The sequence below is a fragment of the Larus michahellis genome, chromosome 1 (genome assembly GCF_964199755.1).
Source record: "Larus michahellis chromosome 1, bLarMic1.1, whole genome shotgun sequence".
NCBI classification, from domain to species: Eukaryota; Metazoa; Chordata; class Aves; order Charadriiformes; family Laridae; genus Larus; species Larus michahellis.
This window is the reverse complement of record NC_133896.1, coordinates 188,737,029-188,750,444: the sequence shown is the minus strand read 5'-3', so window position 1 is coordinate 188,750,444 and position 13,416 is coordinate 188,737,029. Positions and strand designations below refer to the sequence as shown.

At 38.5% G+C, this 13,416-nt stretch overlaps 1 protein-coding gene across 7 annotated transcripts in view; it reads right to left on the bottom strand.

The window, feature by feature from the left end:
• Positions 1-13,416, bottom strand: part of DGKH (diacylglycerol kinase eta) — a 166,829-nt gene that overhangs the window by 43,884 nt on the left and 109,529 nt on the right. For 4 of the 7 annotated variants that reach the window (XM_074564792.1, XM_074564811.1, XM_074564785.1 and 1 more), the window contains exons 5-9: positions 12,293-12,397; positions 11,835-11,967; positions 4,129-4,235; positions 2,876-3,001; positions 1,593-1,695 (exon numbers count right to left, since the gene is read on the bottom strand). In XM_074564792.1, the coding sequence (XP_074420893.1) occupies positions 1,593-1,695; positions 2,876-3,001; positions 4,129-4,235; positions 11,835-11,967; positions 12,293-12,397 (574 nt within the window). The remainder of the gene's footprint in view (positions 1-1,592; positions 1,696-2,875; positions 3,002-4,128; positions 4,236-11,834; positions 11,968-12,292; positions 12,398-13,416) is intronic. The other 3 variants (XM_074564839.1, XM_074564820.1, XM_074564828.1) reach the window with 1 other exon arrangement.

Sequence of the window (13,416 nt, the reverse complement as noted above, 5' to 3'; positions counted from 1 at the left end):
ATGTAAATGCTAAATTGAATATTAGCCCTGCAAGGAAAACATAATCGCTCAAGATTTACCAGTTCATTTTTTTTTCTTCCTGATATTTTCAGTGCCTAGATTTAGTAAAATCCTGAAGACAATAGCTTTATTGTTTTTCCATAGTGAAAAAAGTTATTAACCTTTTAGCTTACTTCTCAGATCTTGTCCTTACAGATTATCGCAATTAAATATATATTTCAGTTACAAGCGTTTGGGTTTTAATCTGATTTTTCTTTAACTTTACTGGGTTGAACTGGATCACCCACATACGTATAAGCTTTCTAAGAATACACATAGATTTTAAAAGTTACTGTAGTCAGTTGCTCCCAGCTGAGATTTTGCACAAGAACTTTTTTCCTCGGACTGAAGTTATACTATTAATTGTAATAGCAGCCCTGAACAACAGGCCTTCAGCTGTGATTCAAAGCTTATTAAAGTCAACGCAGGTCTTAACTGATTACAGCAGACTTTCTCTAAGGCCCTTAGCAGTACTAATGGACACTGTCGTCGCTAACACAGCCAGTCCGTGGAAGTTGTGGTTTCTCAGCAACACTTCAAAACCAGACATCGCAGGTATAGGTTTTGACATTTCCTTCAGGCAATAGTAAAATAACTATGTTGCTTTCAGTTGCCAAAAAAAAAAAAAAATTACTAAAGCTACGAATAAAAAAATGGCATTAAAGGATGCGAATTTAATTCTGCATTATCATAATGTAATTGAAAATAAGGTTTGATTGATTTATTTACAGGCCAAGCAAAATAATTTCACATATGGAATAACCTTCCTAGCACGAATAATAAATAGGAGCATGACGCTCTGGTCTGAGACACCACATAGCAAGTAAATAGAAAGAGTGAATATATACAGCAAAACCAATCACTTTTATTAACTTCATACAATAAAATTCATTAGAATGTCTCAAAGTTGTTGGTCTACATTTGCCATCAACACAAACTATAAAATTCAAGCAGTTAGATTTCATGTTACTCCTTATTAAATCCACTCCGTGCCTTTAATTGCAGTCTCCCACCGCTCACGCATCTCCATCCTGAGCCACCAAAGAGCTTGTGAACATTTGCTGGGTTTTTTATCAGTGTGTTGTTGCAGGATTCTTACCCTGCTTATATTTAAAAGAAATGTAGAGAGACTGTGGAAGCGATTCTTCTCTTTACCCTGGTGAAGTAGCTGTTGGATCTGAGCCATTCAGCTAGCTCACCTCTGCATAAAGTTAAGTTAGCTGGAATTTGAGAACTCATAGAATGAGCGATGGATGCCAGGCAGGCATCAGCCGGCTTCATCTGAGAACTCTGGTCATTCACTTGAGAAGTTTCCAAGGGTCACAAATAAAATGGGAGAAAATTTCTAGTGAGGGAACTTTCAAAAACATTTTTTAAATCGTGTCGGTTATATGCACCTCTAAAAAGCTACATGGAAAATTACACTACTCTGTAAATTTGAAGACTGCATCCACCTGTTCAGCGGAAGGATTTTAGCTTTGTTTAATCATACAAGATCTCAGTAGGCACTGCAAGTCCAGAGCTACCACTGAACACACTACAATACTACGTACCATCAGAGTCTATACTGTTTAGTGCTGTTGGAGGTATGATCGATACCTTACATTGGCCAAGTGGACATTTACGAGGATACAGATCTTTACAGGCAGTGTGAACCTACAAAAGAAACAAGTAATTATTTCCCTACAGTGGAATTTCAGGGTGAAAGTGATATAGTATCTACGTAACAAAAATGGACTAACATAAAACATTTAGGTGTAGAGGGAAGACGAGCGAGACCGGAGAAAAAAACGTATGAGCGTTCAACCACGAAGGCTTGTTACTCATTCCACAAAACATGAGGTTGGAGTACTTCATCTTCAGCTACCCCTACAGCAGAAATGACTTGTCCTTTCAAGGGAATCACTTACTTCCATCCAGGAGCAAGGAAGGACCAAGCTCCCAGCAGCCAGTCCTTGTGCTGGGGGCAGCGGGCACATTAGGAACATGCGAAGCAATAGCTCTGTACATCCCTGGTCCACATGGATGTTCTGGAAGATGTGCACTAAAGCCAGCATGCCTACCAAACCAGATCAACCGGCCAAAGGTGGGTCCCATAAAGTATGTGTTGTAAAGGTCTCATCCGTAGTTATTGGGAAAACAGGCACATGCAGAGGGTGCTGAACTTCACCTAAATTTCAAATCACCTCTGGAGATGCCAATCATTTCTCATTGCCTACACACAGAGCCTCAGACCTCTATATGCCAAAAGCCTCAACGTTAAAAAAACTGCTGACTTTCCACTTCTACAGCCTAGCATATGAAGCCCATTTCTATAGACAAGTTAAAAAAATTAAAAGAAAACTATGTTTTGGGGAAACAGAAATAATATGTTACAGAATGTCAATTGGCAACCTACAGAGTGTCCTGAAGAAGAGAACTTCAAGATTTTTTAATAACATTAATAAATGGTAATAAATATTAATATTACTAAATATTTGTAAAATATTATTACAGCAATACCTACTATAAAAGAGACAAGAAAGCAACCTGATTATCAGGCATACAGAACAGGCATCTGAACCTTCAGTTACCAGTTAGGAGAAGGCAGAGAAAACACACCGGATGACAACACCTATTAAAGAAAAGCTGCATCTGTGGGCGTATTAAAAATTAACTGAAGTAAGTATGACAAGTCATGAGAAATTACGAACGTTAGAGAGACCTGAGTTTGCACAACCTGCTGCCTGCTCCTACTTAATCCAAAAGCACGGCTACGAAATGACAAAATGAAAATGATGGCGAGCAGTAAAGCTGGCAAAATCCTCGACGCTTGGACGCGGTTCATTGCACCTACCATAGCTTTACACCAAAGGCACTTCCAATCTTGCAGGCGTAAGACACTGCCACAAGTCTTGTCGCAGACTGCGCATTTGGCACTGACGGGCAGATTACCCTCTAACCACTGGTGAGGCATCGCTATCTGTGAAGAAGCAGTCATAAAAGTCAAATACTCAGAAATTTGAAGCTTTTCTCTCTCGAACGTAGGTGGATTTAAACTATTATTTCCCCTAGTTCCACCCTTTCATCAAAGAAGCAGGTATGGCTGACCAGGATAAGTGACACCGACACTCGCAAGGCAACAGCTACGAAGGTGGACTATGGTGGTGCTTCATTTGCTAGGCAGAAAATGTGATTGAGGAAGGGAGACACACCTCATTCAACTATTCATGGTACTACGGTAGCAACTAACCACAAAACAACGGAGCAGTTAAATCTAGAGACTCCGTAATACAAATAAGTACCCATTCCCTTAATGTCGACTACATGACACAAACCAATTAAAATAACTAAAATTCAGCAGAATAGGCAGGACAGCGGAATATCTCTGTGGCTTTACGTACCCCCGCGGTCACTACGGCTGGTAAGTCACAGCTCTATAGAACTGTCCTTAAACGCAGTGCAAAGCTTTACTCAGTGCACTCTTCACCCCCATTAATACGACGTGCAACTCCCAAGTACCGATGGAATGACACTCCTAGGTGTGCAATTCACTACTAACCTTCTAGGAAGAAGTTTCACCCAGTTGCGTTTGTAAAAACAACCCATCTATCACAATAAACCTCTGAAAAGGTTTTGTCACTTCCCCTGCTAATTTTAAAATTCCTGCTTTCGTTAGTAAAAAAAAAAAAAAAAAATCCATACCTCAGTGAATTCCAAGCAGGCCTCCTGGAGAATAACTACCGGTAAGGAGGACGCAAAATAGATTGCCAAAACAGCATGGTAACAGCATAAAATACCACCTTTGCTTAAGAGCAGTAGGAACTTCTGGGAGCAATTCTCCAGCTTCAGAGTTTCTCTGCATGCGGCCTTTAAAGTCCTGTAACACAGCTGCAATCTAGCGCCCACAGATACCCAACTTGTCTCGTGAGACAGGAATGTAACTTCTGTTCCAAATACCACGCTAATGTTTGAAAAGTGGTGTTGAGGAATGCAGCCACCTGTCGTTAACTTCAATGGGCCATATGACAATATTTCTATGCTTATCTTTCCCCCCCCCACAAAGAAGAAACAGCTTTGGAAAATACTGCACATATGAATAGTACTTACACCGTCTTCATCTTCAATGATGTCTTTTCCAATTGAGGCTAACGTAGTCCATTTGCAGTTATTCGTTGCTCGGACAGCACATCTTTTATGTGCTTTAAACTTACACACTGGAAGGCACACATAAGCATGGATACTATGTTATTGGCTGTATTTCAGCAACCTTTTAACAAATTAAACGCAGATATTCCATATAACAGCCAAGTAAGTACACGTCACTTAGTGTTGCACACATGACACAACCCAACTAAAAGGAAATTCAGGTCATAATCAGTCCAGCTTTAACTCTCTAAACTGGGTTTAACTGTTTAGCTGTAGCCCATGTTAAGCGTGTCCTCAAAGCCACATTGGTCCCCATTTTTTTGAGGTGCAATGCAAGGTACTACGGTACAAATATATCTTTTCCTGTGTTTTTACCTTTTCTATTCAGATACCTGGTTTAAATTTGCAGGGGGTGATGGGAGAGTGTTTCACAGAAGCATTTTGCTTCAGGAGCTCTGTTTCTTTGCTTAAAGAATCCCTTTTGGGCACCATCCCATGCCTGTTTTCCCAGAAGCTGAGAAAGCGAAGGGTTAGGTGGTGATATATTTATTCAGGATACTGGTGGTGACAATATTTTCTAAGAAGTTACATTAAGTGAGGAAGAGCCTGACGTCTTACTGGATCATTTATTAAAAAAATCTACTAATTGGAATGCTCAGCACAAGTGTGTAGTACCGGCAGACATTTTGACCATCTAATAACTATTTGTATTTTGTTCAACTCAATTAATATGACTAGTTAATGATATCGTATTATACCAGACTGATGCATACAACTGTGGGTATTTCTGTTACTGGAACTGCATGACATCATTCTATTTAGACTGCATTATACAAATTATTTTGGCAAAGACCATTAAAGGTTTATGAGAACTAGCCAGCAGACCAGAAGTAGTAGTCTCTTTTCAAACAAATATTTGACTGGAAACTATTAAAAGCTTTGGCCCATTGCTTGTCCACCATTAAAAACATTAAGCCATGGTACAAAAGGTCTTGTGAATCATAAATTTCTCATTTTAATTCCACAGATACATTGCCAGATCAATTTAAAAAGTGAACTGAGACTATGTAAGCAACATCTGAGTTTGAGAGCAACCATCCCCGTTCTGGGAGATGGGTGAAAGTACGTGCTTAGCTCAAAGAAAGAGAAGGAACCAGAAAAAGGAATTTTGTTGTTTTTACAGTAATTCCCCCGGTATTTCAAAAAGTAGCATTCATAGGCCTGAATTGTGCAAATAGCCCATATTACTGTACTAACAGGTTAGGCTCGCATTTTCAAAATAGCTCAGCATCACATTGTGTGTTTGCCAACCTAAGCTGGTTCCAAGCGTCTAAAGCAGTCAGCTCTCACAGAAGCACAGAAATAAAGGCTGTATTTTCAAAAGTGACGGCCCTTGAGCAGTTTTGCCACTTGAATGTTTTGGAGAAGATATGCCACCTTCATATTCATAAATGAGACACATTTGTCTTTGCTACGCAGATCAAAATACAACAAAACTTAAAGGGTGGGTGTCAGGAGGATGGTGTCAGTGGTGCCCAGTGACAGGACAAGAAGTAACGGGCACAAACTTGAGCATAGGAAGTTCCACCTAAACGTGAGGAGGAACTTCTTGACTTTGAGGGTGGCAGAGCACTGGAACAGGCTGCCCAGAGAGGTGGTGGAGTCTCCATCTCTGGAGACATTTAAAACCTGCCTGGACGCATTCCTGTGCAACCTGCTCTGGGTGACCCTGCTCTGGCAGCAGGGGGTGGACTAGATGATCTCCAGAGGTCCCTTCCAAACCCTGTCAGTCTGTGATTCTGTGAAATCAGGGATGAGGGGCAGTAGGAAACCCCAAATGACTGCTGCACAGCAAAGTAAGGGAATTTCCAAATCCTATTGAGCTATGGCACAACTAGATCTCAGGGCTGTGTATTCAACCTCTGCTCACTCACCAACGCAAGGACAAAGTCAAACCTGGGATCTGAAGAGCTGCAGCAAGCCACACCACGGATAGCAAGTGACAGCTAATGTTTGCTTTGTGGTTACAGTATATAACTTAACAAATCTCAGATTCGACTTTCTGTATGTCACCTCCCTGCACCCCCAATATTATCTAACAACAATTCATGTTACTCTGAGCATTAAAAATTACGAAAAATGATGACCTTGACACCCAGACATAGTGCTTAGAGATATATTTTAGTGATGGTTTTTGTCAGAGTTAGGTTGATGGTTGGTCTAGATGATCTGAAAGGTCCCTTCCAACCTAGGCAATTCTATGATTCTGCACCAGAGGTAACTTCTGAACAAAACACACAGCAGTACAGAAGAGACAGGTATAGGAAGGAAAATTTTAAATTAAATCTCAACCTTAGTTACCACTACCCCCTAATTTCTTTTGTTTCAGATGATACTGCATCCTATTCATGAATCAGTCTGATATCTGAAATCTTTCTAGAAAGACGCAGATATACTGCTAGACATCAGTTGCCATTACTTCGCCAATGAAAGCTAAAAGCTGAAAAAAGGAAAAAATTAGTGAAACCCAATCTAGAATATTCATAGAACATTATTTAAAATTTGAATTTCCTGTGTAAATATTTCTAGCTGGAAAATGAAGCAGGTCTCTCAGAAAGCCAACCAAGAGAACCACTTAATTGGCAAACAGTTGTCACAGTGGTACCAACATCTGCTGTCAGACACAGTGATTAAATCCTGAGTTATTATTAACTATAATGAAGAAAAGTCAACATTACGGAACATTATCATAGGATCTCTTGCACTGAAAATACACGTCTTCATCATAGAACACGTCTGTCTCAAAGGCTTTTCATTCTAACCACCCAGCAATTAATTTAACTACATTGGCAAGACACTCGATTTTTTTTTCCCTAAACTTACCCCTCTTCCACCTATTTTATGATGAGTTTTCTCTTCTGTATTCTTTAAAGAAGAACTGGCCCAGACTCTTCTTTTCCAGCTTCAAAGGCCAAAAATCAAAGTTTTGAAACTGATCTGAAGAACCCTGAGCTGGTATCTATAGTTTAAGTTGTCAAGATGGAAGGATTTGTCTTCAGGTACTCCAAGAAACCTGCTGTTTTGTTTCCAAGAATACTATCCCATGATGGATGGGCAAGTCACAGTAAAAACTGAGTGACTCACACTGAAACAGCAACCTAACTTCACTCCTATTTGAAGCTTATGTCTATGTTACAAAGGATAACATTGAGCAGTTTCTTGGTAGTTTTTACTATTTTCACCCAAATAAATAACTCTCTAAGTTAATTTAATATTACTGAGTGCACTGTGAAGTTAAGTCACTCATGCAATTTAACTTTGCGATACAGGTTTGCAATATAGCTGCTCTACGCAGGTGTAAAGTCTTCAGTTATATCATCACACACTTTTTGAGAATAGGACCCTCAGTCGCTGCATGCAGTGGATGGTTCTTGATAAGTAAGCAGCTGAGTCATATTCTGGTTCGTAAGAATTTTCGACAGGTATTTGCTTTATTTACCAAAAGCTAATGAAATACTGCTTTCTAGACAACAATATTAATTTCTTCCTAGCCTTTATAATATTATAAATATTATTATAATTATCATTACATTATATAATTATTATATAATATATATTATATTATTATTATTATTATTATTATTATTAACATTATTACTACTACTCCTATTATGCTCATTACTACTATAATGGAAGACCTTTTTTTTTTCAATACTGTGTATCTCCAAAGTACCAGTGACTTCAGAACAGCTTCAACTAATTGCAGTTACAGAAAATTCAGCATTTCTGTGATACAAGTCCCAGATTATAAACAACAAACTATTACTGATTTGATCAAAACTCTTATTTAAGTGATTTCCCCGGGATTACAGAGGGGCACAGTGCGATACAAAGTCACAGAACACACTTTTCTATTACTCCTAAATCTTTTAACAATGAACACCCCTTCTATCCCATTCACTATTTGCTCTGCAGCCTGTGCAGAAAGAAAATGTGGCAAAAATCCTGGAGGCAAGGACTACCCAAGTTGTGCACATACAATACTCTATGCAGTGGGTAAGAAGAATGGGGTTTTGTGGGCAAAAAACCCCAATCATAATGAAAAAAGGCCAAGTGCACAAAGTGCATTTGCAGAGGTAATTTAATCCCGGTGTTTTCTTATTGCTTGATTTCACGATCCTAAAGTGTTCCTATAATACTTTCGAATACTTTTCAATACTTTCAATACTGTTTGTTTGTGCAATTCAGCACAGGAGAAAGAGTCTCATTTAAACTGCAATCTCCAGCTTATTAGATATAATTTCATATTCAAGAATCAAGACTCAGTCATGATAATGAAAACACTACATGAACAAATACATCTTTGAGAATAATCATAATGGCAGTGTTCCACTGGCAATGACTTGGATAGAAATGCGGTATTAATACAGAATAATTGAGCTTAGAGAACTCTGAAAGTGTTTTTGTAGATAATGATCTATAGTTCTTTAGGTTTCTTTGCCTAAACATTCTACGTATCCCTGTGCTTACCTGACAACTTCTTAGGCTTAGACTCCTGCGCATACAGCAAGCTAAACTCTGAATAAGAGAAACCTTTGAGGAGCATGAAGAACAAAAGTCTTACTTCATTCAGCTAGTTTAGGGTAATTTCCAAAGCAAAGCAAAAAAATTATAATTTCTCTGTCCTACTGCAGGCTGTGGATGAATGTTGCGGAGATCAGTTCTTTAGAGCTAGCTAGAGCAACACAACACACAGACAGCATCTGAAAAGTAGATTAACTTTTGAGAAGACACAAAAGAAAGAACTAGTGGTAGGAACAGCATTGCATCTCAAAGGAGTGTACGATTAAATTTTTTTAAAGTTTTTTGAGCAGTAGAAAGAATGAAGCCCGGTTTGATATGAATTCATAGCTTCAATTTGATACACATATTGACTCTTTGACTTCTAAAAAGACGCAAGTCCACACTACAGTCTTTTCCCTAGCAAAGGTATTGACATACCCTCTTTTCCTACACAGGAATACCTTCAGGATGGCCTGCAATTAATTTGGTCAGCCTTTGCTGAAGGCTACTGGGAGCGAAGCTGCCTTGAAAAAAAGAAGGCACCCGCGTTACCTCCAAAAGAAATGAGGCTGCTTGTGTGGCCAGGCTGAAAAAAACAGTTGTGTAATGCTGCTGGAGACCAGCAGGTCTGAGAGAATAAAATATTACAGAACTGATCTTCTAAAGTATGGTAAACTGCAAAATATCAGCAATGGGATTTATTTTTATCTTCATTTAACAGCCAAGAATCAGACCACAAAGAGTACGAAGACTCTAAGCTACTTTCAAGATTACTTGGTGTGCTTTTGGGACGACATGCCAGTAACCCAAAGCACTGAGAGGAGGAAGAGCTCCAATATCTCTTGGGAAGAAGCCTCTCCTGCTTCTCAATACAAGACATAATAGAATAGCCTGGGATCAATGACCACACAAATAATTGAATTTAGTACACATATAAATGGATTCCCAGTGTAAAGCGGTGCTGGAGGTTTCAAATGCCAGACATGAATATTTAAACAGGTTTTTTAAAGATGTAATGAGAAGAAGTAGCACAGAACGTGTCTGGGGAATCTTGAGACTCCATACTTCCTCCATCATCTCCTCAAACAGTGTATATTGCTAAGACAGGGTAAGTCAAAAAAATAGATGGTGAAATGCATTAGAAGTGCACATGGCAGAAGCAAATAAATATGAACTGAGTCACATAAGGATTTCAGAGAAAGCACTAGTATCAAACCAAAATACACCTCTTGGATGAAAAAATTAAGGATGACTAACATGGGGTTTTACAGGTATACAGAACGGGGGACAAAGTATGAGTATACCAGTAAAGAGTCAACTGTCAAATGATTTAGATTAGACACGTAATTAAAGTTCCCTTTTTATTTTAAAAAATACTTGGAAAAAAAATAAAGAAAATAGATATGAACTAGTAGCTAAGAAGTAAGAGGAGGTAAACTTACTAATAGATAAAAGAATATCACAGTATCTACATATAAACCAATCCAGCTTATACACATTTATGAAACTGGACCAGTGAAAACAAATCCAAACTACCTTCACAAGCCATTCGTAAAAACTGCTGAAAGACCAAGTGGCATCAGAAACGTGGATAAATTTAGCATTAGTTTGCAATAAGTTATGCAGAAAGGTGACAAAGTCCAAATCGGGAAATTAAGGAAACTTCCTTAATGTAAAGTTAACGCCAACACCTTGGAAATTAAAACCATACTTAGGAGCACAATAAGACACTGAAAAACCAGAAGATGATTAACTACAACCATCAACATTGATAACCTTACATGAATAATTCTTGCTAAACAGCCTTTCAAAATAGCTATAATTAACTTCTGAAAGGATAAATTCTTTATGAAAGAAGTCTTTCCTTTGCCTGAGCAAATATAACTGTTATTTGTACACAGAGGCAATACAACTGCATTTTAGTTAAGGACGATACTTCCATCTGCCAATATCAGACACTGAAAATACCATAATTGCCTTAAAACTGTCCAAGTGACTTATACGCAGGGGAAAACATACACCAGAGAAGCTGGAAGTAACTGTGCTACTTCTAATTTCTATGAAACGGGCTCATCCCGTTCCTTGGCAACTACACCATTAGCTACATTAAAAACACGGACGATTCAGGACAGTGGGTTACTCTTTGCTTCGTAAGAGTTCCTTAATACACATTATCACGCTCAGACCTCAAGTATTATAACAGCATCAATAACAGAAAGGCATTAGCGGTTGGGTAATGTGCATCCAAAAAATGAAGTTTTGAATGGTGTAATTTTAACTCTTTTCTGGACAGTTAGCTATTTTGGTAATTAAATATCTCCACATTTCATATATATATGAGAAGGTCACACGGATGCTTTATTTTCTGCTGGATTCTAACACAGGCAGACTTGTTACCCCTTTTTCACATAACTTGCAGCAGAAAATAAATAACCTGTTTCAGGTTTATTATAAATATTTGTTTGCGAAGCACCATTTCTCCAGATAAGCTTAGTGTTGAAGTCTTAGCCACACCTTCTTTTTCTTTGTGCTCTATTTCATCTCTTAAGCCATCAAAAATGCGAAGGCATCTACATCTCTACCCCCTCACTGCATGAGACAATTTTTAAACCAATAAATCAGTCCTCATCTGTCCTGCCTGTAATGCAGGACCAAGCAGCAGCAACAGAGCAAGCAAGAACTGGATAGGAAGAGGTCATGGTGCTGAACAAAGTGTCAAGAATTTTTACAGATTTTGGTCAGAAATTACCGTTATGATTTTCTTCCCGAGGAATGCTGATTCTGCAAACCAGTAAAACTATTTTGTTTCACATTTTTGATGGGCAAATCACAGAAATCCTATCTTTTCTTGCAACCTGTCCACCCAACACATTCCAAACTGGTCGCTGCAGCAGAAGGAACCGTTTTACTGAGACGAGTTAGAAAAAGGCACCTGGAACATGAAGCCCATTACCAGTCCCTCTGCCCAAAAGAAAGTCACTCTAGTGAATATATGTCTCTCTTTGGGCTTTTCTCTTACTCATTATTTTCAGAATCATTACTCGCCTTAAACTTCTAGCCATCTGTCCACATTATAAACAGGGGGAAGAAAGCGTTTATTTTACCTTCGCAAGACAGGCCGTGAGAAGTGACTCCAGAGAGGCTCTCTCTACACACGTTACAGAAGGTAGGTCGGGCATGGGAGCAGGCGTACCAGTTATGCATCCCTGAGAAATGTTCCACATTAAACTGTGCGGTCTAGTAAAGGAGAAGTTAAGACAAATTTGCAAGTACAGAACACAGCTACAGTGACTGAAATTACCTACGGTTCCACATTACAGGGGACGACAATGCAATGTTCACCAAAAGTATATTCCAAAGGGTATTTAGCCTGCTCTCCCTCCAAACTTCCAAACAGAAGCGTGACAATAAGCTCTCATTTCACTACTAGGTCTTAACATTAATCTTCACTCTGACATTAGACACACTTTTCACGCTAAGGAGGGTGAATATTCCAGTTCTGTGTCCTGTAGCTTGATCTGTTGAGCTAGAACAGGTTGCACCAAGAGGGATGTCAGCTTACCTCATAGTGTTCTCTGGACTGAACGGACTTCAGAGAGCTTATCCAGTCCTCCATTTCTTTTCTGTTCTCAGCACACAATATTAGCCTCCTAAATGGAGTGATTATCTGAAAAAGATAACGCATTCCGATTAATCCAAACACAAAAAAAATCATGATAGACTGTAACATTTAACGTACTCTTTCCTGCGAGATGATGCAGAAGGAAAACACGCCCTAGATTACAAGATATTAAATGCTTAAAAATATTTTCTTTAACACACTACCAACAACGAAGGAGTTTGCTTTTCTTTTTTCAGTTCCCAGTATTCGAATCAGGCTTCAGTATAGGTCTTTAGAATCTATATTGATCATTCTTCCTTCTCAGCTCTTTGTCTATGCACTGACATTTAAATACCCAAATGGCAGGCGCCGAAACTGCTAAAACAACCGTTCTGGAAATTACTAATTGACTAAGATTGCAATCTTATTTCATAACAGCATTACAGCAACTGCAAGGTCCATTCCAATTGCTAGAGACAAAAACATATCAAAAGCAAAAGCCTGATAGTCTTAAACAACAACAGAAGCTTTCATCATATTTATCTTGTATATTGGTATTAAATTTACAGAAATTTAAACATGCGTAAATTTAAAACAGAACTTTCTATATAAATCTCAGTATAAGAACACATACAAATCTTTCTAAAAAGACACAGAGAACAAAAGCAAACAGCTGAAATCATATCCTACTAGGATGGCTGAACAAATTCCTGGAACAAGTTGATGCTGGGGAGTTTTCAGTGGTCTGGTGCTGGGTTCTAGAAATCTGAAAATGCAGTATCTAGGAGGTTCAGACCATAAGCTCTTTTCCGCCCTCCCTCACCAGTAGAAAAATAATTAAAATAACAGGAAGGCACCAGAAACTATCAGCTAACTCCCACTGAAATTATTTTGAGCACTGCACTAAAATAGACAAAGCAGTTACATAGCAAAGAATTTAAAACAAAATAAGTACATGAAATTAAAAGAAAGTTACTTGTTTTGTCATAGGAAGTCTGAAAAATAAAATTAAATCCTGTATCAGTCTTATGCATAAATCTATCGCATAGTCTGCACCACCCACACTTGCAAATTACTTCAGTAAA